At 37.1% G+C, this 23799-nt stretch overlaps 1 protein-coding gene and 1 long non-coding RNA gene across 3 annotated transcripts in view; one reads left to right on the top strand and one right to left on the bottom strand.

Moving 5' to 3' along the window:
* The window catches only part of LOC129498244 (uncharacterized), a 63538-nt gene extending 54478 nt beyond the window's left edge, over positions 1-9060 (bottom strand). Inside the window, exons 1-2 of the long non-coding RNA XR_008662089.1 lie at positions 8994-9060; positions 6334-6409 (exon numbers count right to left, since the gene is read on the bottom strand). This is a non-coding gene — a long non-coding RNA (uncharacterized LOC129498244). The remainder of the gene's footprint in view (positions 1-6333; positions 6410-8993) is intronic.
* CASD1 (CAS1 domain containing 1) overlaps positions 8865-23799 on the top strand; it is a 49165-nt gene continuing 34230 nt past the window's right edge. Inside the window, exons 1-4 of one of the 2 annotated variants that reach the window (XM_055307531.1) lie at positions 9051-9105; positions 10529-10789; positions 16931-17027; positions 17593-17713. In XM_055307531.1, coding sequence (XP_055163506.1) covers positions 17005-17027; positions 17593-17713 — 144 coding nt within the window. In that variant the 5' untranslated portion in view covers positions 9051-9105; positions 10529-10789; positions 16931-17004. Of the gene's footprint in view, positions 9106-10528; positions 10790-16930; positions 17028-17592; positions 17714-23799 lie in introns of both variants that reach the window. The other variant, XM_055307530.1, reaches the window with a different exon arrangement.

Consider the following 23799-nt stretch of genomic DNA (forward strand, 5'->3'; position numbering starts at 1 on the left):
CAAATTGAAGAACAATTGCTTGTGAATTTACCAGTGACAATGAACTTTGAAGGAAGGAAGAATCTTTTATTGAGCATCCCCTAAGTGTCAAAAACTATACATTACTCATTTAGTCATAAAAACAACCTTGAGTGATAGGTATTATTATCTTCATTTTACAAGTAAGAAAGTTGAAGTTCAACAGGCAAAATGATTTGCTACATTATTTAGCTAGTAAATGGTGAAGCCAGGTGTCAAACTCTGAACATTCTTTCAAAACCTACGCTCTTTTTACATTATTCTACCCCCGTACTATAAACTTTTTTCCTAACGGCCACAAAGTTATACCTGCCACTTCTGCAAACCAAAAATGATACCTAAATGTCACCAAAAAGAAAAATATGCTAGTTAAAAAGGCAGAATTTCATGATGGGAAATATAAGTATATGTTCTGTGTGCATAGAGTAAAAGATCTATGAGTCATCTCCTGCAACCCACTAAGTGTTTAGTTGAAGATTGCTCTTTATCATCTAGCTAGATGGCAATTAGAAGCGTGTGAGACAAAGTATCCCTTAGGAAAAACTGGCTCAAGAATAAATCATTTAAAGTGCTTTACAGACATTACCTAATACATTTTCACACATCCCTGTGAGCTACACAGCCCCACACAAAAAGCGATTCTAATTTGTTTACAGACCTTCAAAGGTGATATAGCGTAAAGTGGAAGGCCAAGATGCTACTAACAACATTAGACTTACCTGAGGCCTAGGGCAGTTTCGGCCATTTCAGCTGAAACACCACTAAGTTAATTAACCTCTATTGTTTTTCTTAACCTGCTTAATGAAAATGTCAGTACCATTTGGGCCAGAAGGCTGTGAAACCAGGCAGGTCGTTTAGAATTTTTTCTCCCCTTCAAGCTGCTCCATTCTGATTTGATCAATGGTTAACATCCTTCACCTTAGAAACAGTGGGAGATATTCATATTCTCCTTCCCTAAGGGACAGGGTGCCTTTTAAAAAGCAGTGAACTGTGAATTTCCAGCTAATTTAAACAACTCTTCTACAGAAAGAAGAATTTGTCTTAGCCTCTGAGGAAGACCTAGGGCAAAATAATTGTTACACTCCCATCCCTCTCCCCCTTTATCTTTAAAAACTGTTTACGAAAAAAATGTTGATTCCGCCTGGAAAAAAAAAGGTGTGCAACTTGGAACAAAGTGGGAGCTGCATTTTTCAGTTTTAGAGAAAGAATATTGAGGGTGGTGGATGAAGCAAATTTTCACACATGAAAATTTAGTACGTACTATATTTTCTGGGTTTTAATTCTTAAACATACTTCAGTGTAAACAAGAAGACACTGAGAATGATGTTATGATAATCTTTCCCAAGCTTGTTGCCACTTGTCTCCCCATGTCAGTAAATGGTCCCTGAAGCCACAAGTTGCTCAAGCCAGAAACAGAAGTCACCCTTGGTTCTCCCTCCTCATCTTCCACATACAATCCATCAGCAAGTGCTGTCTACTTCTAAAGTCTGTCTCCAATCTGTCCACTTTTTTTCTCATTTCCTTTGATTTCACCTTTGTCCAAACCAGTAAAGTGAGTGAGGCTCCAAGGGAGTGAAGAGCTTTCTCAGAAGTACGGATATTTGAGAACACTACAATCAGAGCAGAAGGAAAGGAGATAGAAGAGATGCTGGAAAAGTGGGAGAAAGAGAATACAATTGGGATATGAAGAGAATTTAGTCCAAAAAACCCAGAGACCTGAGGATGACTCTCACACATTTCCTAATCTGAAGACAAGGACAGATGTGAACATAAGGTGCATTAGGGATGTGTTTTGTATATTTAAGTTTATTATATCATGTGAAACTTTTACTTTATACAACTTCCAAATGATTACTGAGAAGATTTTTGTATAATTTTTTTCAAGGTGAAATCTTCCAGACTAACAAGGAAAAAAAAGGCAACTAAAACATATAATAAAATAATTGAGTAATACTTTAGAATTCTTATTATTTTTTGTATCAGTTTTTGAATACTTGAGTAAACACGAATTGGATATTTGGGTTTTGTTTTGGGTACACTCGATCAAAAAATCCAAAGGCCAATATTCAAATTCACTGTGATGAAAACAAATTTTAAATCTACCATAGGAAATTATTCACTTGTTCAGACAAGCCAAAAGTCAGTTTGGAAAATATTTATCTACTCCATAGTCTCAAAAATTCTTATTAGAAAAGTATCTCAATTTTCTCCAGTGTTCTTCATTAAATGGCCTTTAACTTGGATTTAAGAAACATTAATATTTATTAAGTTCAAGGCATATTCATGTATTAAAAGATAATTTTTAAAAGGATATAGTATAACTTTCATACAGATATAAAATGAACATGTGTCAAAGCTTTTATTTAATTATTAATGAAGGAACCAGAAGATATTACAATTGGTTCAAAGGAGAATTAAAAGAACCACACATATATGACATTAGGAATGGCGAAATAAATTTGGTTAACAAATGTAAAACTTCAAAACTGCTCAATATCCACAGAGCAATAATCAACTGAATCCCAATGAGATGCAATTTGCATTTCTATGGACAAAAATCATTTGCATTACTATAAGTATTATATAACTTAGAGCAATGTAAAATAACTCAAAGACAATAAAAGATTCAGAGACCCGATAGAATCAGATAATCTGGACAATGCCTACTTTTCCATTGAAGACAACCACAATATCTTGGATTTCTAAGTCTTTCACAAGTTTTCTCTACAAATAACACAAAAAGTACTAACTCCCTGTGCCCCAATGCATAAAGTCTAGAAGGAGGGGAATGAAGAAGACAAAGATAAACATAATAACTGAATAGATTATAAAGCACAGTAGGATATATCCCAAAAGACTGGGCTGATAATTTCCCAATACACACAATATGCACAAGTAAAGAAGATATCTGTTCTGATTGGATAGTGCCAGTGCTTGATGCATACTTAAGCACAGACAGAAACAAAGTACTATGAAAAATCAGAGAAAGGAAAGAGTTATATTCCCATAAGGAGCCATGGGCTTACTTCACAGAGGAGGCAAAATGGAACAGACTTTAAAGAGGAAAATTCTTCTGATTCTGTTAATCATTTCACAGACTGCATAGATCAACTCATCACATTGAACATTAGAAATATAAACAGTTGTATCTGTCAATCATACCTCAGTAAAGCTGAAGTGGGGAAAAAAGAAGACAGGTTTCAAACAAGTAGAATGTGAGGTACAGGGAAAGAAGTATTTTAAGCAAAAGGAAGAGTAGGAGAAAAGTTCCTGGCTTATAGGTTGTTAGCATGGTTGAAGGAAATGAGAGCTAAATAGAAGACACAGCAGTTTAGGCCAAACCACAGACAACCCTAAATACATTAAGACGCTGGGAATTCTTTGTGTCCAATCGGGAACCCCCAAAGTTTTTAAGCAGGGAAATGATAAAACCATATATAAGTCTCAGACAAATAACTCTATCAGCAATTGGCAAAAAAAGAGATTGAAAAAGTGAGACATTAGAAAACAGAGTCCAGTAGGAATCTATTACAACGGTCGGTTGGAGCCTGAACCAAAGCATTCTGGGGAGAAGGAAGGAGCTTTGAGGAAGCCAGAATAAACAGGATATGGTGATTCACTAAGTAAGTGATTTGGGGTTTTTGACTGTGCACTCAATATTAGTTAAAATTTGATCATGCACCCCTCCAACTAATGTATATTTATTTAGTTACAAAATATGTACTGCTCTACTAACAAATTAATATGATACTTATAATTTGAAAGATTCATATGTGCTTACAAACTGTTTTTACTCTTAAAAAGAGTGGAGTTTTCATGTTTGGATACTTAATTTCCAAATGTCTTAATTTCCATGGCTTCAGATCAGTAGTAATTCACCTCCAAGCACCACAGATTCAACAGATTTACCACAAGATCTATGGTCTACAATGAGCAAATGTAAATTCTCATTTCAAGCAGTCTTGATAATTTCAAAATTGTCTATGATTTCTTACAGATTTAAGTTGTCCATGTCTGTGTATGTCACAGATGATATATAATCTATGTATATATCTGATATATCTACACGTGTGTGTATATGATAGATATGTGTACTTTTAAAAAAACTATGTAATGTAGTCGATGAAGAGCTACATTAGCAGAAGATTCCATTCCATACATTCTTGTTGGCCAGTGCTTTTACAATTAGAATCATCTTTAATTCCCATTCACCATAGGGATTTTTTTTATGTCACCTTCTATTTTGTGAGTTTAAGTAGATAATACAATCTGCGAACGCATTTGCTAGGCTCATAGGCATAATATGCCTAATGTCAACAAATAAGTGAGCCCCTGTTAATCTCTTCACAAATGTGAATTCCCAAGTGCACTTGACATTATTTTACATATAGACCAATTTCGACTACCAGGGAAGTATTTATATGAAATAATAATAAAACTTAATTTTATTGTAGTTAGGAATGTTGAAATAACTTCCTAGGCCCAAGATGAGCCATTCCTGCCCAGGGATGCCATATCAGCAAACCAAAACTTATCTATGCTTTATGTCTCTGTAAATGCCCCCCACTTAACCAGAAATGTGGTTACTGATCCCTAAATGCCAGGCTAGTTCTGGGCTGTATACTTATTTCCTTGTTTCTTCTCATTCCAAACAAAGTTGACTATGTGACTCCAGCCTATTAGATATTTTCTCTTTTTACTTTCCTTGGTTCTTTTTTTTAGCCTATAAAAATTCCTTGCCTTCCATACCATTTTGCAGTTCTGTGAAAGGGGCTATCCATTCCATGCGGTGTTAAGTGAAGTTTGCTTTTATCATCTAATTATCTTTTTAAATCATTCTTAACAGGAATTCACTATAAATGGAAGTTTGAGTACTTTGCTCTGACTATCCAAAGGCTCATCTGTGATCATACCTGCAACTGAAAACCTGTACTTTAGATAAAGCAGTGGAGAAAGATGAGCCAAAGATTAGCAGGCATGACTTGAAGGACAGTAATGTCAATAAACTAAGTGGTAAACATAATAGGATGAATGGGATTATAAGGAAAATAAAACTGATCTCTGACACACTGAGTCTGAGGTTACATAAAGTACTCAATGAAGCTATCCCTGAGATATATGAAAGAGGTCTGGAGCTCATGAGAGGAATCTAAGTTGCATGCACGGATCCAGTGTGATAGTTGAAGCCAACCTGTAATGTAGGTTTGCCAAGAAACAAAGTAAGCAAACAAGAAAACTCTGAAAAGTACTCACTTCCAAGAATTTTAAAAAGCAAGAGGATTCTTCTTGGAGATGCATGAGAAAAGAGAGAGAGAGAAGGCTGTAGTGTCACAGAAGTCAAAAAAGAGAAGATTTTTAAGAAAGCAAATATTCCAAAAATGCTGTGCAGAGAAGAAGGATAAAGCTAAGATAAAGACACTGGATTTGGTAATTTAGGATGTAGTTGACATTTGAGCAGGCAGTTTAAGTAAAGTAATAGGAGTAGAGGTCAGTTTTCAAGTTTTTAAAAATCAGTAAGTAGTAAAAAAAAAAGAAAAAAGAAAAGAAAGAAAGAAAGAAAGAAAGAAAGAAAGAAAGAGTAACCACAGATTTTTCCTTCAAGAAGTTTGATAGGGAGAAAAGAGATTGTGTAGTGAATTAAGGAAGGTGTTTTAAACAGAAAACAGGGATCCCTGGGTGGCGCAGCGGTTTGGCGCCTGCCTTTGGCCCAGGGTGCGATCCTGGAGATCCGGGATCGGATCCCACGTCAGGCTCCCGGTGCATGGAGCCTGCTTCTCCCTCTGCCTGTGTCTCTGCCTCTCTCTCTCTCTGTGACTATCATAAATAAATAAAAAAAAAATTAAAAAAAAAAAACAGAAAACATTGAGCTTATGTGTAGGGCAAACAGTGAAAAGGAATAAACTAAAGGTAGAAATAAAGAAGGGAGACTTATGAGACCAGGTTCCCAAATGAAATAATATACCAAGACACAGATGAAATAGACAGCTTGGGGAAGAGGAAGAAGAAATTTTTCAAGTCAGAAGAGAACTATAGTTACTAATTCCATATTTCAAACTTGCTAAGAGAGATCTTAAAAAAAAAAACAAGCAAAATATCTTGTAACCATGTATGGTGACTGATGTTAACTAGACTCATTGTAGTGGTTATTTTGTAATACTGTACATATAAATATGATTTTTATAATGATAAAAATCATTACTTTGCTCAGCTGAGATTAACATATGTCAATTATACTATAATAAAAAATTAAATAGGTATAAACAGTAATGAATGAATACAGTGAAGCAGAAACAGTTTATACCAGAAGATTCTCACCTCAAAACTGCTCCTCCTACTATTATGGCTGCTCCATTGCGTCTCCTTTTCCCGTCCTCTTTATCTCTATTACCTCCTGTGGTGTAATGGGAAGTAGATATTTGGTTAGAAGAAGAAGGAAGAGGAGGAGGAAAGGAGAGGGATAAATATGGTAGTTTCTGTTCTTGCTTCTGTTTTTAAGTAATGCACAGTTGCAAGTGTTCCTATCAGATGGTTTCTCTTTTTATCAGATTATTAGGGGGAAAGGTAACCTGCAAAGCATTAGTAAGCCTTCTGGATGATTGAGGGGCATGCAAATAAACATGGAGCCACTAGTTTTTAGCATCACCAGATTTGAGTTTTGAAAAAGTTTAGTCCAGTTAGAGGTATGGCAGAGAGGCAGTCAGATTGGATTTTTGAGGTGGAGTTGAGGAAGATGAGTTAAAGGAATAGGAAATTTAGGCAAGAAGTCAGGGCTTAACCAAGACAACAACAAGGGGATAGAGAGGAGGTAGCATATTTGAGAGTTTTTTTAGAAGGGAGAATGGGAGTGGAGCCAGTGGAGACCTCAAAATCAACTATGCTTTCTAGACACTTGTCAGAGAAGAAAAGAGAGATGCAGAAGTAAACACACAGAAACACAGAGTCCATGGATGTATTTCACTAAAAAGAGAAACTTATTGGTGGAAGGGAAACAGCCAGGAGAGAGGGAGAGTTTAAAGAAGACACGGATAGAGGACGATTGACATAGGGATGACTGATGGGAGTCATCAACACCCCAAGAAAGGGGGATGGGAAGAGATTTAGAGCAGAGGAGAGGAATTAGCTTTAAACTAGAGGGAAGGAAGAATGAAGTCCACAAGCTATTTACAATATTTCAGAAAGCCTTCTGGAAATTGCAATTAAATAAAATGTCAAGTTTCTTTACTTTTGGCAGACATTAAATCAACCCTGCGGGCTAACACTGGTTATCACACACTGATCAGAAATTCTAATTTGCTGTTGATGACATCATAGAAATTTCTAGGATGTTATTGGCGGACCATATGCTGTTAGCAGAGTTATTTATCTGGTTTTTACAGTATCTGATTTAATTCCTTCAGCATGTGATCAACCCTGGACCAGAAGAGTGACAGCCAAAATTAAGCGACCATTTCCAGGGAACAGTGCCTAGTGTTTGTACACTTATTTAACTTTATTGCTTATTAGCATTACATCCATGACAGTGATGTATGTGATTTCATTTAAGTGACAAAATCTTTCAAGATATGGGGTCCACGGATGAAAACATAATAAAAAGAGTCCTTGGATGAAACGAATTGGGATGACAAGATCTCGATAGTCCCTTCAAATCTAACATTCTATAATTTTAAGAAGGGCTCATAGACACAAGTTCAGGAATGGCTAAATGGGAAAGTTTTAAAGAATACTTGAAAACACCCCACCTAACCAGTGGCTCACTTTAAACAAGGCAAGTAGATAGAAAAGCAATGTAAATAACCATTCCCATCTGGAGGGCAGCTCAGGAGAGACGAGGAAAAGAAAAAAAAAAAAAAAAGAGGGAGAGAGAGAGCGAGAGAGCTGAGTGAGGGATAACGAGCGCTTGACAAAAGCAAAGGCATGCTTGCTTTATGGATAACCACAAACATTAACCACTTCAAGAGCAGGAATGATTGTCATGAGCACACTTTTTAATGTTTGGCGCATCCACCTAGCCAGCCCTTACATAAATACAAAGGAAGGGTGGGGGATCCCCCCCCCAACACCTACACTAAGCTGGGCTCATTCTGCACCTTCTGCTCTGTACTTTGGTGTACCTTCGCCTACTGGAATTGAAGTCTTTGTTTTTAAGTTTGAAGAGAAATGGGCCAAGAGAGTGAGCTTAGGAGTTAAGACTGGTCTTCTTCGCGGGTCGCTGCTAGGGCTAGCAGCCGTTTCAACACCTGGCGAGCAGCTAGGATCAGCAGACTGGACCCGACAGGGCGACCATAAGCCCCCCCCGCCCCCCCCCCCCCGCCCCGGGACATCACCTCCAGCCGGGCAGGCTGAGGGCGTAGAGAGCTCGGGAAGCCTGTGTTGGGGAGCGAGGGCGTGCAATAAAGTGTACTTGTCTCCCGGAACCGTAGTTCTGCGGCCCCAACCTGGGCTCAGGTAGTGGCCAGTAAGAGAGGAGGCAGCCCCAGGCTCGCCTGCGGGCCAGCTGCGACCCCTCGCCCCCTCTGCTCCTCGTCCCCATGTCCCTGCCGCCGCCGCCGCCCGCCAGCGCCCGTGACCCGGTGACCCCGGAGGGCCGCCCGGGGCCCCTGCCCCCCGAGCGCTGGGCATCCGGACCCCCGTCGCAGGCGCAGCCGCTATTAAGGCAGGAGGCTAAAGGGGGGGAGGAGGAAGGGGAGGAGACAGGCGTCCAGGGCGCCTGGGGAACCGGCGCCGCCGGGCAGGGGTGGCGAGGCTGGGGTGAAGCCGCCGAGGCGGCCGCGGCCGAGGCCGAGGCCGAGGAGGGGCAGGTGGCGGCCCGGGGCGCCGCGGCGGCGGGCGCGGGTGGCGGGCGCGGGGGCTGGCGGCGGCTCCTCGCCTGGCTGCGGCGGCGGCGGCCCCAGTGCTGCCCCTGTGCGGCGCCCCTTCCCCGCTCCGCCGCGCGCTGTTGTCATGGAGGAACCAAGATGGCGGCCACGGCCTACAACCTGGGCAAGCGGGAGATCAACCACTACTTCAGCGTGAGGAGCGCCAAGGTGCTGGCGCTGGTGGCCGTGCTGCTCCTCGCGGCGTGCCACCTCGCCTCCCGCCGCTACCGAGGTGAGCGGGCCCTCCCCCTGCCTGGGCCGGCCGGGGGAGGAGGCGACGCGGCGGCTGGAGGCCGCCCCCCTCGCCCAACACACGCCCACGCTCACGCGGGAGCCGCCCGCCGCCCCGCCGGCCGTCAGTCCGTCCGTCCGCGCGCCGGGCCGGCGGGGGGGGCGGCGCCCCCACGTGCCCCCAGGCGGCCCCGGGCTGCGGGCCGCCCCCTCCCCCCGCTCAGCCGCCCGCCGTGCGGTCGCGGCCTCGGCCGCGGCCGCGGCCCCCGGGCCTGGCGCGAGCTCCCGCCGGGGTCCGGGGTCCGGGGTCCGGGGTCCGGGCTCCCGCGCGAGCCGGGCCGGGGGAGCCGCGCCGGGCCCGGGGCCCGGGGCCCGGGGCCCGCGTGCACCAGGTCGGACCCGCGGCCTCGGGGGCCGGCCCGGGGCGCCGAAGACGGAAGGCAGAGGCCGCTCTGCCCTGCACCGGGCAGCTCTGCCGGGAGTTGGGGTCGTCTCTCCTGCGCCCTGGGGTCCGGCTCTTCAGCCTTTGTTCAGGGCGGCCTCCTGCCCTGTGCCGCCGAGCCGAGCTGTTGTTGGACAGCGGCAAGGGCCGCCCCATTTTCCCCTCTGCCGCCTGGGCGACAGCTGGCAAAAGATGCCCTCGGCCAAACGGAGGCGGTGTCACCCAGCCTCTGCGATTCAGAAACGTTTAAAGGCTTCTGGTCGCACACTTTTTTATTTATTTATTATTTTTTTATTTTTTTTTTACAAAGTAAAGGCACTGACTGGGGCAGGTATTTGAAAAGAAGTTATGGGTTGACAGGAGATGAAGCTGGGCAAGGAAAGCACGTTGCAAAGCCGTTTGAAAGGAGGCCTTCAGCGTGGGTTTTAAAATCGGTGTAAAGAGGAAAAGGAAATACGACCTCCTTACTTCAGAACGCATTATCTTTCAGTAATCAAGGGATATTTACTTGTCCTTGTTGATTGATTTTTTTTTTTATTTTCTCTGTTAAAATGCCACTAGGAGAGAGGCTGCCAAGCTGAGGGAAATTAATAATGATAGGATCTTTTATTTTTGGCTCTTAGTATTATCGAAGCCATTATCTGGACAGATCTTGGTGACCGTGAGAGTAATTGGTCAAGATGTAACGTGTAATGGACAGGTGCACGTTGAACGCGGTTCCCACTGAACTTCGCACCCACTTTGGCAAAATATCCAGTAAATGGGTACTGGAATCTGAGCTCTGTTCTCTTCCCAGGCGATCTTTCAAAGTGTAGGACATTTTGAGCGGTTTTGCTGCTTTGTTTTCTCCAATTCTTGAGGGTGAAAAAAATCTCTACTCTAGTACCATACTGGATGAATAGTTCTCTGTCTCTGTAGATATACACACTAAATTGACTTCAAAAGATAAACTCTTTATACCCTTTTGACCTTTCTCCTTCAGCCTCCCATAGGTCCCAGCCATATGATCTGGCAGGCCTGGCTTTGGCTCATCTGCAGTGGCTCCAACAGAAGTCAGCCACTTTCATGTGTGAAGGAAAACCAGCAGTATTGAAGCATTAATTTGTGGTCATTTTGAAGATGATTTTCTAACTATCATTAATCACTTTATGTTAGTTTGGTATAAGATGAGAGTAATCTAACTCGATTTTGTCTCTGTGAAGTAGTGAAGATAAATGTCATAACTGGTGCTCTAGTGCTAAAGGTAAATAGCTGGTTCCCTCCCTTTTTTATATTGTGGTTTTTTTTTTATCTTTTGATAAGCTTGGATACTAATTATTATGTTTAGATTATGTATTCCATCCTTTCAAGAGCTGTCATCAGCAGGGAAAACAGAATGTCAGATGGAACTGTATGAGTCAGTGTAGCAATCTGGGGTGGTTTGTAAAGCCTCCTCCAGAAGCTAGTCATCAGCTTCCGTAGGTGCTTCATGTCTTCAGTGTGAAGCAGTACACCTGGTGTGTGTACTTACCCAGACTGAATGTCAAGAACTTGACAAACAGAGACTGTTTGGGAAAAATAATGATCCTACCAGGAAGTTTTTAGACATCTTCGTGCTTTGGCAGAGTCAACCTGAGTGAAATGTAATGCTCTTCACACAAAGATGATGCTATAGTTGAACCACAATACAGTAAATCTTTAGAATAAGAAAGGACTTTAGATTAGATACAGAGGTTTATGCTTATATTAAAATCTTCAACGTGTGGGTGTGTGTACACTTCAGGCAAGTAGAGTGCATGCAGTTTGAATACACATATTAAAGCATCTCTTGCTTTACAAACCAAAGAAAGTAAAGAAAGAATACATAGTACAGAAAGTAAAGCTTGGCAGACACACATGCTACCTTAGAGCACTTATTATATGCCAGGTGCTATTCTACTAACGGTTTTACAGGTTTGAACTCTTTTTGTCTTTATAGCATTCTGGGAGGTAGATAAAATTACCATATTTCATCCTCCATCCCAAACTCCATTTTCAACATTTCTGTAATCAGGATGAATTTTTTAAAACTTTATTGCATGTCAAAGTTTAATTGATAACATTTTTTTCTAGTGTTACATAAAATGATGATGTGTCTTATAATCAGTGGTCTTAGATCCAGCGAATTACGGTATTATTTACATTTTAAAGATGAGGCGTGAGAGGTTAAGTTGCCTAAGGACACACAATTAGTCAGTGATTGAGCTAAGATTTACAACCCAGTTAGTCTGCCTCGTACCATTAGGTTATAGACTGCCTTTCTCAGAGCTTCTTAGACAGCTGGTGATGTATAGAAGATGGAGTAAGAAAGCATTTTCCAGAGAGACCTGGATTAAATCACTTAAAAATACTAATTCAGCCTCACAGTACCAGCTAAGACTTTTCCTTTTCTTTTTCAAATAAAATGACTTTCTAAAAGTTACATGTGTAAAACTTCAAAATCTGACCAGCTTACTTTTTATTACCTATGTTTATCTTTTTCCTTCTTTCTAAACTTCAGGCTCACAGTCTCAATATGCTTTGCCCTTTTACGTATCTCACCGATACCTGACTTTCTCTGCCTGCAGTGACCTCTCTCCTTAAAAGAAAGACCAGATTTTTCTTTCAGGGCCCGATTCAAATGTCACCACCACTGAAAGAAGAATTAGAAATTCAGTGTTTCTATAGCAATTAGTATGTGCTTAGGTTGTATTGTAATAATTTATATCCATCTTCCCCACACAAACTGTCAGCTTCCAAGGGTATTTTATTCATCTTTAAATCATCAGATGTAGTTGAGATTCCTACTCAACACAGAGTAGCAATTCCATAAATAATAATTGGATAACTAGATTTTCAAAGTCCTTATTTCCTTCTGTTTTTCTCCTTTCACTTGGTTCTTTTGGTTTTCATTGAATTCCAAATTCTAATAGTATGTTCTGATCTCAACTTTAGAAATTAGAGGGTTTTTTTTTATCATTGATATTACTTTCACATAAAATATTAGAACAACATTTTATTTTTTTATTTATTTATTTTTTTTAATTTATGATAGTCACAGAGAGAGAGAGAGAGAGAGAGAGAGAGAGAGGCAGAGACACAGGCAGAGGGAGAAGCAGGCTCCATGCACCGGGAGCCCGACGTGGGATTCGATCCTGGGTCTCCAGGATCGCGCCCTGGGCCAAAGGCAGGCGCCAAACCACTGCGCCACCCGGGGATCCCTAGAACAACATTTTAAATAATAATCCTATTAACTATATTTTGTCTGAACTTTCTCAATCTCCAACACTACCAGATCACAAAATGTCCATTAATATTGTGATTACAGATCGAAAACATCTTTTCTGTGACAAGAGGCCAGTATCTGTGGCCTTACGGATAGTTCCAATCTGGATACATTTTAATTTTTTAATTGATAAAGTAAATGTGTCTCAAATGTCTTAATTTTGTTGAAATATAATTCCTTTCTGTCACTAGGCATACTAAATGCAGTTAAATATTATTGCATGTTTTGGAGAAAAGTGAGTTCAAAGCTTCAGAAATTGAAGAAAAAAAGAAGCAACTCTAGGTCTCTTAGCCTTTTCTCTCTTTGCCAGGAAGATCCTGATCTATATGACACCACTTGTCATGTAGGCACTCCTAGTTTGTCAAAAGAAAAATGTAAACGGTGATTCTTTTCAACACAGACCAAAGTGTAACCTTGCTGAATTTTAGCAAAATATTCTACAAATCATGTTAAAAACTTTATGATCTGGTATTTTCACAGTTGGTGGTAAGAAACAGATAGCTTTGGTAGGATGATTCAGCCAGTCTACGGGTGCAGTATGCCAGAGGTATTCTATTCAAAGGGAAATATAAGCTATGATGTATTTAGAACATTGGATGTTTTCTTTAGTTTTATTTTGTTTTTTAGCTTTTTTTTCACGTGTTTATCTTTTTACTTATTTTGTTTGCTTTTAGTACCTATTACAGAAAAAAAATTATGCATAAAAACCTGAGACTTTAGATTGACAAAACAAAATGCTTATGGTTAAGATGATAGAATGAAGAGGAAAACAGGTATTCATCTAGATAATCTTAGTATTGGAGATAGCCGAAGTAGATAATTGTATCCTTTTAGATGTTTTTTTGTTTTGTTTTTTTTTGTGTGTGTGTGTGTGTGTTTGTGTGTATTTGGTTTTTTGTTTTGTTTTGTTTTTATTGTGTCCCTGGCTTGATTTATCTGAGCACTTGGCAACTTGCATCTCACATTGGTTGTTTTCAACTAGCTATCAAAATATATGAGGCAATTGAAAATAATGACTGGGATTTTTTTTTTCTTTTTGTTTGGGGTTTTTCTAGGTAGATTTTGAAAGGGAAATATACGTGCCAGCAGACATTTATGTATGTTTAGTATACATCATAAAGATGTGGGACTTTATCTTATTTTAACACGTATATTACATTTAGTGATTTGATCCAAAATTACTTCCTTCAAGGAAAAGAGAATTTGTTTTGTTTTGTTTTAGGTTTATTTTATTTTAGGTTTTTATTTCTTCATTTGAGAGAGAGAGAGAATGCATGAGCAGGAAGGACAGAGGGAGAGGGAGAGGAAGAAGCAGACTCCCCACTGAGCAGAGAGCCTGTCCAGGGTCTCATCCTAGGATCCTGAGATCTTGACCTGAGCCTAATGGAGAGGCTTTAATCAAGGAAGCCATCCAGGTTCCCCGCCCCCCCCCCCACCACCCCTCCTTCTCCCTTCCCTCCTTTTAAAGAACTTATTTTAGAGTATGGAATTTTGTGGGAGTTTTCTAGATTAGGTTAATTTATTTTCAATCAGATTATAACAGTAGTTGAAAAGATTATAATAGTAGTTATTGTCACCCCTATATTATTTTTCAGACAAGTATAAAAAAGTCTCTTGCCTTTTTGGTTGTCTAGTTAGCAGTTCTTTTACTTTCCTAACAGTTCTTTATGTTAGATTCTTGCTATTAAAATAGCTGATACAATTTCTGTCTTCTGATGGAACCTCAACCAATATGATACAGAGGCTGTCGGTTTCAGGTACAAGGATTACCAAAAAAAACTTTGCATCATAAAATACATTAAGAAGGATCATCATCAACTAGCATTCATTAGCAAATTTAAAGTTTCTTTCCTGGAAAGACCAGTAGTTTCTAAATATCATGTTTATAGTGCCTTTTGGTTAGTGGCAATTCCAAATCAGTTTTGTTGGGGCGGAGGTCGAGGGTATGGGGTGAGGGTGTGGGGATTCTAATATGGATTCATCAGTTCAGAGCTTTGTTTCCCATTAGTTGAACTACTGAAGAACAATGTATGAATAGTAGTATTGAGGAAAAAAAAAAACCAAGAAATTTGCACTTTTAAACACATTTTCTGGTGAAGAAAAGACAAGTTATTTTAAGATCTTGGTATTGTACTTCCATTTCCATAAAACCATATTGATAACCCAATAGACACTTAACAAATAACATAATCCCACATACTGAATATTGGTCAAGATGTGTTTCTGTTTCAAGTTCTACTGAAAAGCAAAAATCAAGTAACGATAAAAGAAAGGGAGAAAGAAGAAAAGGAAGAAAAAAAATCCGCAGAATTAATACCTAGTTATTTGTAACTTCTTATAAGTTTTTTAGAAGGTAGATGTTACTGACTTTTTGCTTGGTTTATAGATATGTTTATAAAGAGGTGGAAATGCTATAAATATGGAATTTTCATTCTAATTTTAAACGTTTACTGGATTTTTAATAAGATTTTACTATAGAACCATTATAAAAGAATGAAGCAGAAGGATTTTTTAGAAAAATAATTGTGTGTTCCTATAGTCCTTTCCTTACTCCTTTTTGATTATTTATGTAACTTAATTTGGTTTTTTAGAACAAGAATTAGTTTTTAATAATTAGAAAGAATTAAGAACTGATTATTTATAGTTTCCTTAGAGAGATGTTATTAAAAAATCTTTGAAATACAAAAGAAAAAAAAAAACCTGTGCAGGCTACATATATAATTGCAAAATTTTAATAATTGATATTCTGCTTTTCCTATCCAGTTTTCCTATCCAGTTACTGCACAACAATGCAGTATTTTCACTCTTCCTTCCTGTTCTATTTTAGAATTTATAACACTGAAATAACAGCACTTTCATTATTTATGCATACCTGTCTTGTATCACCTTTTATTTGTATGTTGGCCAGATACATGGGTAACCAGCTGAGAAAAGAGATATGTTCTGCTTTAAATGTCTTTGGATTTTCTCTATGCCCTCCCTAAATGGTTCTGTACCATTTTTGTGCTTTAGTGTTCCTCTATCCTGACCTTACCTATTTGTGAAACAAATAGAGCTTGCTGTTGACTGTTAATAAAGAATTAGAGTAATTTAAATGATATGTATATTTTATTGTAACCCCATGGTTATTCTAAATATCTCATTATTCCCTTATCCATTTGACATATATGGATTTTCTTTTAATGCATCCAACTCCCTTTTAAACTCCTTGATCATTTAAGCTAATATCTGATAAAATGGCCAAAGGAAATAGAGGGACCACCTGTCCCGGTTTACAAAGGATTGAGGAGTTTCCCAGGTGTGGAACTTCCTGTATGAAACTGTGACAGCTCCACCCAAACTGGGAGGAGTTAATTGATCATAAAGGAACACAAGAACGTCAAGAGAAGTAGACTGAATATTAATGACTGTGAAATCTGCATTTGCTATTGATACTGATACCATGTACCTTCAGCCACTATGTAGCTAACATAGTTTTAAGTCTCATCTTTGTAAATTATAAAAGGATGAGATTTTAGTAAACTCAATAGGAAGTTCTTGAATAAATCTTTTTCTCCGTTTGCACATTTACAGAATATGGATAACATACTTCCTCACAGGGAAGTTGTGAAAATCAGGGAGTAGGTTTATAAAATATCTCCATTACTGCATTTCCAATTGTGCAAATTTATTATACATTATCATAGTTGAGTAAGAAGTAATTTCCAAAGTCTTATTAAGGAATAAGAATTTCTTTCCCAACTAGGAATGGTAAACAGATATAAAGACTAGTTTAAGTTTGAGACGATGTCCCTAGGAAAAAAATCTTGAAGCAGAAGGAACTGCTAAGAGTGAATATAGCATTTAAGAATTAGGAGTCTCAAAAAAAAAAAAAAGAATTAGGAGTCTCATCTATGGGAAGCATCTGTCATTAGTAGCTCTTAACTCTTGAATATTAATGTACTGAAATTTACAGTGCTTCTCATGGATGAGTCATATGCACCTAGAAGGTATAGTGAAGCATAGAAAACTTTGTGCTTTCTCATCTCAGAGTTTACATGAGGTCAGATAATCAATATATAAAAATATGACTTGTTGACAACACTTTGTTTAACTGTACAGGCAATGATTCATGTGAATACCTTCTCTCAAGTGGCAGATTTCTTGGAGAGAAAGTTTGGCAACCTCACAGTTGCATGATGCATAAATACAAATTCAGGTAACGTTTCTTCATCTTGTTGTTTTCTTTTCTAGGATAGATCTTCATATCTAGTGGAAAGGAGTTAGTGAAACAAAGAAAATACTATATGGTACTTCTCTATATGATGGTAGAGAATTGCTGATGGGAGGTGGAAGGGGGGGATAGGAGGTGAGTACAAATGAAGATTCCTGCCAAACGCATTGGGGAAAGAGTTTTGTCCAAGCTTCTTTATTTCAGGTGAGAGAGAACCAGGCCCAAGGCAATAAGTAGCCCTTGAGTGAAGGACTCTAGCTTTAGGACTTGGAGAGCTACATCATGGAGTTATTCTGAGATAATGGCTATAAAGCACTTAATATACTTAGAGTACCTCTTAAACACTTAATAAATGAGGGCTGTAACTATTGATCATTGTAGTCAGTTGATCATCGATGGGCTGGTTGGTTAAACAAACCTGGCCATCTATTTCTAAAGTAACATAACTGTGTGTATGATAATCCTGTACTACTTTCTTCACAAACTGTGTGCTTTGAATTGCCAACGTGCTGATTTTACTTTTTAATTAATGTTTCTTTATTGATTTCAGTGAAGCAAAGAACTGTCTTGTAGATAAACATATCGCATTTGTTGGAGATTCCAGAATTCGTCAGTTGTTTTATTCTTTTGTAAAAATAATCAATCCCCAATTCAAAGAAGAAGGAAATAAGGTAAAACTTATCTATTCTCTTTATTGTTTTAGAAGTTAATCAACTGGTTAATTACAGGAGGATTATGCCTCCCTGCATTAACAAAGAGAACTAAAAAAGTTTTAGTTTGGTTTTGGGAAAGGTGGAGGGAAAAAAGAATGATAACCATAATGCGGAACATAAGAAAAAGAAGTGGTGGGTAAGGTATTAGTAAACCTTTTATTAGGGTAAACTTTGAGTTTCCGGAATAATAAGTTCTTTCGATAGAAAAACTTTTTAGAATTTCTTAGAAAGAAAACTAAGAGCAAATATCCCTTATGCTCCTTTTCATATTTTGCCATATTTCTTTTCAGCCTCTTTTAAAAAGTAAAAATAATCTTGTAATCTTATAATGTACAATTTTATGTCTTCATCTCCCACCCCTTATCATAATTCACCATATTATTATATAATCAATGTAAGTATCTTCATAATGGCAATGTATTATTGAGTATATGTATATATGTATTTTATATATGTAATTTTATATAATTCTCTTTTCTTTTTTAGTTTTCTATTTTTTCTTAATTTTACAGTTTAAAAAAGGACATTCTTGATTACACCTTTGTGTGAAAACTTTGCTTTTTAGATTATTTCTGTGGAATAGAATCTCTGTAATGCAAATATTAAGTTAAAGAATACAAACACTTTAAAAACTACCGATTATATTGCTAAACTATTTTAACTTATACTGTTATTAGCAGTGTCCATCAGGACCTAATTTTCTGCAGTTTTTCTGGCACTGCGCAATTATGCTGTATACTTAAAACAACAATTTTGTGCTCTTTTTATAGAAAATTCTGATTTTAAAGATATATCTTTCTTTGAAAACTAACACTGTCTATATATATATTTGTTAATTAATTTGTTGACTAGTTAATATTTTGTGAATTATCATATCTTTCCTTCTGTACATTTTTAAGTGATACAAAGTTCTTTTCTTTTTTTTTTTTTTTTTTTGTGATACAAAGTTCTAATCCCTGTCTTTAACTGCATATGATTGGGAGTGGGCAATAGCAAGGAGAGAAAAGTAAAATACAGGAAACTTTAGAATTGTAGAGAGAATGGGTCTTGATTTTATGATGAAAATCTGCCTGTTCCCCTCAACTTGTCCTGTGGTAAGGAGTTGAAAAATGAGGGACTTCACAGCTAAGTATCTAGTCACATAATCACTACATCCTCAGGAACTATTCCTTGTGAGAAGAGTCCGTCAAATACTAGCGATTTTCTCCACTAGGAAAGGCAAGTATAGATTTTAAATCTGAATAATGGAAAATGATAAAGTCTACTTTTCATTTAATTTGGTATCTGTAAATGTATTTTTAATTTGTATTTATACACACAAAATTATACAGAAGTGTCGGAATTGTTTAATGACAAGAGGTTGTCACTGTTTACAGTAAAAGGCTTTGAATGAACTTGTAGAGAGATTTCTGATTTCAAAGAAACAGTTTTAATATTTCTACACTCAGAATAGTGTGAGTTTCTGAAAATTGGAATAATGGATTTGGCAGCAGTTAGTTGAAAAAAACTATAATGATTAGTCCACAGCCAAAAGTAGGTAGAATGGAGTACATTGTTTCTGAGCCCTAGTTATAACACTATGTTTCCAATCTTTATTTTCTAGAGGTGCCTAGTTAACCCACAATTACCAAACAAGATACATTTAAATTTATGTGCATTTTCAAAAGAAATAAAGACAGTTTGTCATAGTCTAAAAGAGAAAGTTACTGAGAAACTAGTTCAAACTGCTAGTGGAACATTTGCCAAAATGTATTTTGCTTAGCTCTCTTGTCTGAACACCTTGAAGACAGAGATTATGTATTTTCATTATTATTTTTTAAATACGTGTCTTGTGCTTCACACAGCCTGGTATCTTGTAGAAGCTGATTATTACTATTATTTTAGCATTGTTAGGGTTTGTTTGGGTAGGAGTATTGGTAATTCTTTATTTGAATTTTTTTCTTCTCTGTGTTAAAGCAAAAAACCCCCCAAATCTTAAAGAAGCTATAGAGCATGACTCTTCTCAAATTCCATTTTGTAGAAGACTAATTCTGCAAGAAGCTCTGGTCATAGAAGTTTGGGCAGAGCTAGGTATCCTATCCCCCTTTTAGATGGTTTTAATTTAGGCTATGATATTAAAAAACTTGAGAAGTCTTGCAGAAACAACAACAACAACGAAATTTAAAAAAACAACAACAACACATGTTTGTGTTGCTTTCAGCCATAGAGCAAACTAGAGACTCTGGGGGCCCCTTCTATCTCAAACCAGCTAGATCCTATACTTGCTGATGTATTTCTAGACTTTGAGGAAATGAGAGACGCTCCCCCCAAAAAGGAACAAACCATGAGTTAAAACCAGAGATAAGGAACAATAATAGCAGACACTCAGTAGGTTTAGGCTGGCCTGAAGACAGATGCCAATAGCTGCAGTACTCTGTGTATAGAAGACTAAGCTTTGGGCCAGGAGATTTCTCAGTGGTAATATTGAAAGCCAGAGGACACTAGAATAATAGCTTTAAGCTTCTGAGAGAAAGGAAATTTCAACCTAGAATTATGTATCTAGCATACAAATGTCTATTCTTGAAATTTAGAACATTTTCAGATAAATAAAAGCAATAAGGGTTTACTGCTGGTTAGATTTTTAATAAAGGATTTTCTAAAGGGTAAACAGGAAGAAGGGAAATAACTTAAGAAAAAAATGATCTGAAATATAAGGAGCAGTGGTTAAAGAAAATCCTAAACCTGTACGTGTAAATCCAAAGAGTGTGTATAAAATAAAAATGTCTTTTTACACGTATTGAAGAACTGGCCAAAAATAGCATGTAAGTCAGAGGGACGTGATTATGAAGTTTTCTAATATCCTGTTTATTCTTCAAGGTATTATTTTACTTTAGAACTTAAGTTAAAGATGATAGTAAAATATCAAAAGCAAGAACTAAAAGGATAGAATTAGGATGCGTGAATTCCAAACCAGAAGAAGAAAAATTAAAAAAAAAAAAATCAAACCCATCTAATGCCAAGTACATGTCCTACACCTACATAACCTGCACACACGTATATGCTCATACACGTACATTCATACATACATATATAAAAACATGTATATGTAAAAATCACTTTTATATATATTCCACACATATTTTTAAAAACCTATGTGTGAGTGAGCTAGAAATTAAAAAGTAAGATAGTAGAAACATTTATAATCAAAATAAGTATGAGTAGTCTACATTGTCAGCTAAGCACAGATTTTCAGGTTGGTTTTAAAAAGAACTTTCTGCTTAAAAAAGATATCTAAAACAAAAGAATATGGAAGGTTTTAATTAAAAATGAGAAAAGATTTACTAGACAAATGCTTATTAGAGAAAGATAAGTCATATTAATATAAGACCGAATAGATTGTAACACTAAGATTTTTAAACTCGTGGGCGTGAAATAAATTAACCTTAAAATGTGTAAAGCAAAATTAATATGATTACAGTGAAGGGTTGACAAATCCTCCATCAAGGTGAGAGAATTGTTCACTGCTCATGCATTTAATGATAGGACAAGCAAAATTACTTAAGCATATAGTTGACTATCAACATGCTAACTTTATGAACTTAAACTCAAAGAATACACTAAAAAATCAGAGAATATATTTTTCTCAAAGCACACTTGGAATCTTTTTTGACAAAGTATTAGGCCATTAAGCAAGCATCAATAACATCAGAGAATTGGTATCATTTCTTCTCTGTTAGAGAAGTTCCTTTATATCTAACTTAACCTGATACAAATTCTAGAAGCCTATAGTAAATGTTCCTAATGGTGAAATGTTAGACATATTTATGTTAAGTTCAAAGAGACGACAAGGATGTCCACTATTGTTGCTTCTATTCAACATTGTATTAGAGATCCTTACCCAAGGAAAGATAAAGATGTAAAGACTGGAAGGATACAGACTCAGAATTTCATATGGTGCAATTATCTACAAAGAAAACTCCAAAGAATCTATAGATAATTACTAGATGTAATAAAAAGTTTAACAAGATAGCATCTATTGAGATGTAACATACAAAAATGAATTGTAGTAACTCAATAAAGCTGTTAAAAATCAGTTGCTTATCTACACACCAGGAATATAGAGTTCAAACTCATTTTAAAAATACTGTGTGTAGAATAGTTAACAAAAACCATAGCGTACATAGGAATAAGTCTAGCAAACGTGTGGAAGGTCTGTATGTAGAAAAACCATAAAACTTTATGCAAGCACCATTTAAAATGATAAAATTAAATGGGAGATATACACTATATTCTGGAATGGGAAGAATCAATATTGTAAGGATGACAGTTATTCCTAAATTGATCCATAGGTTCGGTGTAATTCAAATAAAATCCCAGCAGGATTTGTTATGGAATTTTACCAGTTGATTCTAAAATTTATGTGGAAGGGCAGCGGACCAAGAATAACCACAACAGGTCTAAAAAACAAGGTGGAAAAGACTTATTTTCCATTTTCAAGATTTATTTTAATTCTGTCGTAATTAAGACAGTATGGAATTGGTAGAGCTAAACAAAGAAACCAGTGGAACATGATAGCTTTAAAATTAACATGTGGGGCATTTGGGTGGCTCAAGCGTCTGGCTCTTGATTTTGGCTCAGGGTCATGAGACTGAACCCCTCATGACAAAAAAAAAAGTGAAATTGGAACCCCTTATCTCACATCAAGTAAAATCGTTTCTAGATAAATTTAGACTTATATATGGAAGCTAAAATTTTTAAACCTTTAGCAAAACAAAACAAAGCAAAGCAAAACAAAAAAATCTCAGGGAAATATCTTCATTACTTCAAGTAGGGAAAATTTTCCTACATAAAGTGCTAACCATAAAATAAAAGATGGATAAATTCACATACCTTAATCTTAAGAGTAAGATAATCTGTTCATTAAAAGATACCTTACAGAAGAAAAGACAAGCTATGAACCAGAAGATACATACAAGAGATAAAAGGACTCACAAATTAATAAAATAAAAAAATAAAAAGACAACCCAATAGAAAACAAGAGAGGAAAGGCATGACCAGGCATTTCACAGAAGAGGAAACATAAATCCCAGTATAAATCTGAAAGATGCTTAAGTTCATTAGTAATCTGGGAAATTTAAATGAAGATGGTAGTAAGATACCATTATAGACTTAGTTTAGTGACAGAAATTAAATTTTACAATGGCAAAAAATATGGAGTCTGACAAGATTTATTAAAGACTGTATCTCAATCTATTGGTAAGAGTATAAATTGTTACAAACAGTTCAGAAAATAACTTCTCATGTGAGGGTGAACCTTTATAGCCTGTGAACCTACAGAACTTATTACTCATTTATTAAGAAACAGATACAAGAGGTAACTTTCAGTGTTTATAATCTAGATTTGGTGCATTGTATCAACTGACCTAGAGTCTACAAAAATAATAAATACAATATTTTATATATATAAATAAAATAAATTGATGTAGGAAACTTTTAAAAGGTCAGAAGGCATTCTAGATTATAAGAGATTAAAAGACTTGATAACTAAATACCTGATTTTAATTGAATTCTAGATTAAAATAGAAGACCTATGGGGAAGATGTTATTAGGAAATGAGGGAAATTTGAACAAAGACTGTATATTAGATTAATAATGTTTTATCAATGCCATTTCTTAGGTGGGATTATAGTATTGCAGTTATATAAGAGAATGTTTATGTTCTTAGGAAATACTTGCTTTGTGTGTTTAAGGGTGAAGTGTTATGTCTGCAGCTTACTTTCATATGGTTTAGTAAAGGAAAAACTATGTGTATGTCTGTGCAGAGAGAGACAAAAAAGCTAATGTAGAAAACATAAACAATTGATAAAGGGTGGTTGGGGTGCTCATAATTTTGTCAGTTTTGCTCTAAGTTTGACATTTTTCTTTTCTTTTTTTTTAAGTTTGACATTTTTCAAAATTGAAAGTTGGAGAGAAAGCCAATTACATGAAACAATGTAACATTTAAGGATGCAGATGAAAAAAAAAAGGATGCAGATGCATGTGACGAAACTATATAATAAAAGAGA

This window comes from Nyctereutes procyonoides, unplaced genomic scaffold (assembly GCF_905146905.1).
Source record: "Nyctereutes procyonoides isolate TBG_1078 unplaced genomic scaffold, NYPRO_anot_genome, whole genome shotgun sequence".
In the NCBI taxonomy this organism is placed as follows: Eukaryota; Metazoa; Chordata; class Mammalia; order Carnivora; family Canidae; genus Nyctereutes; species Nyctereutes procyonoides.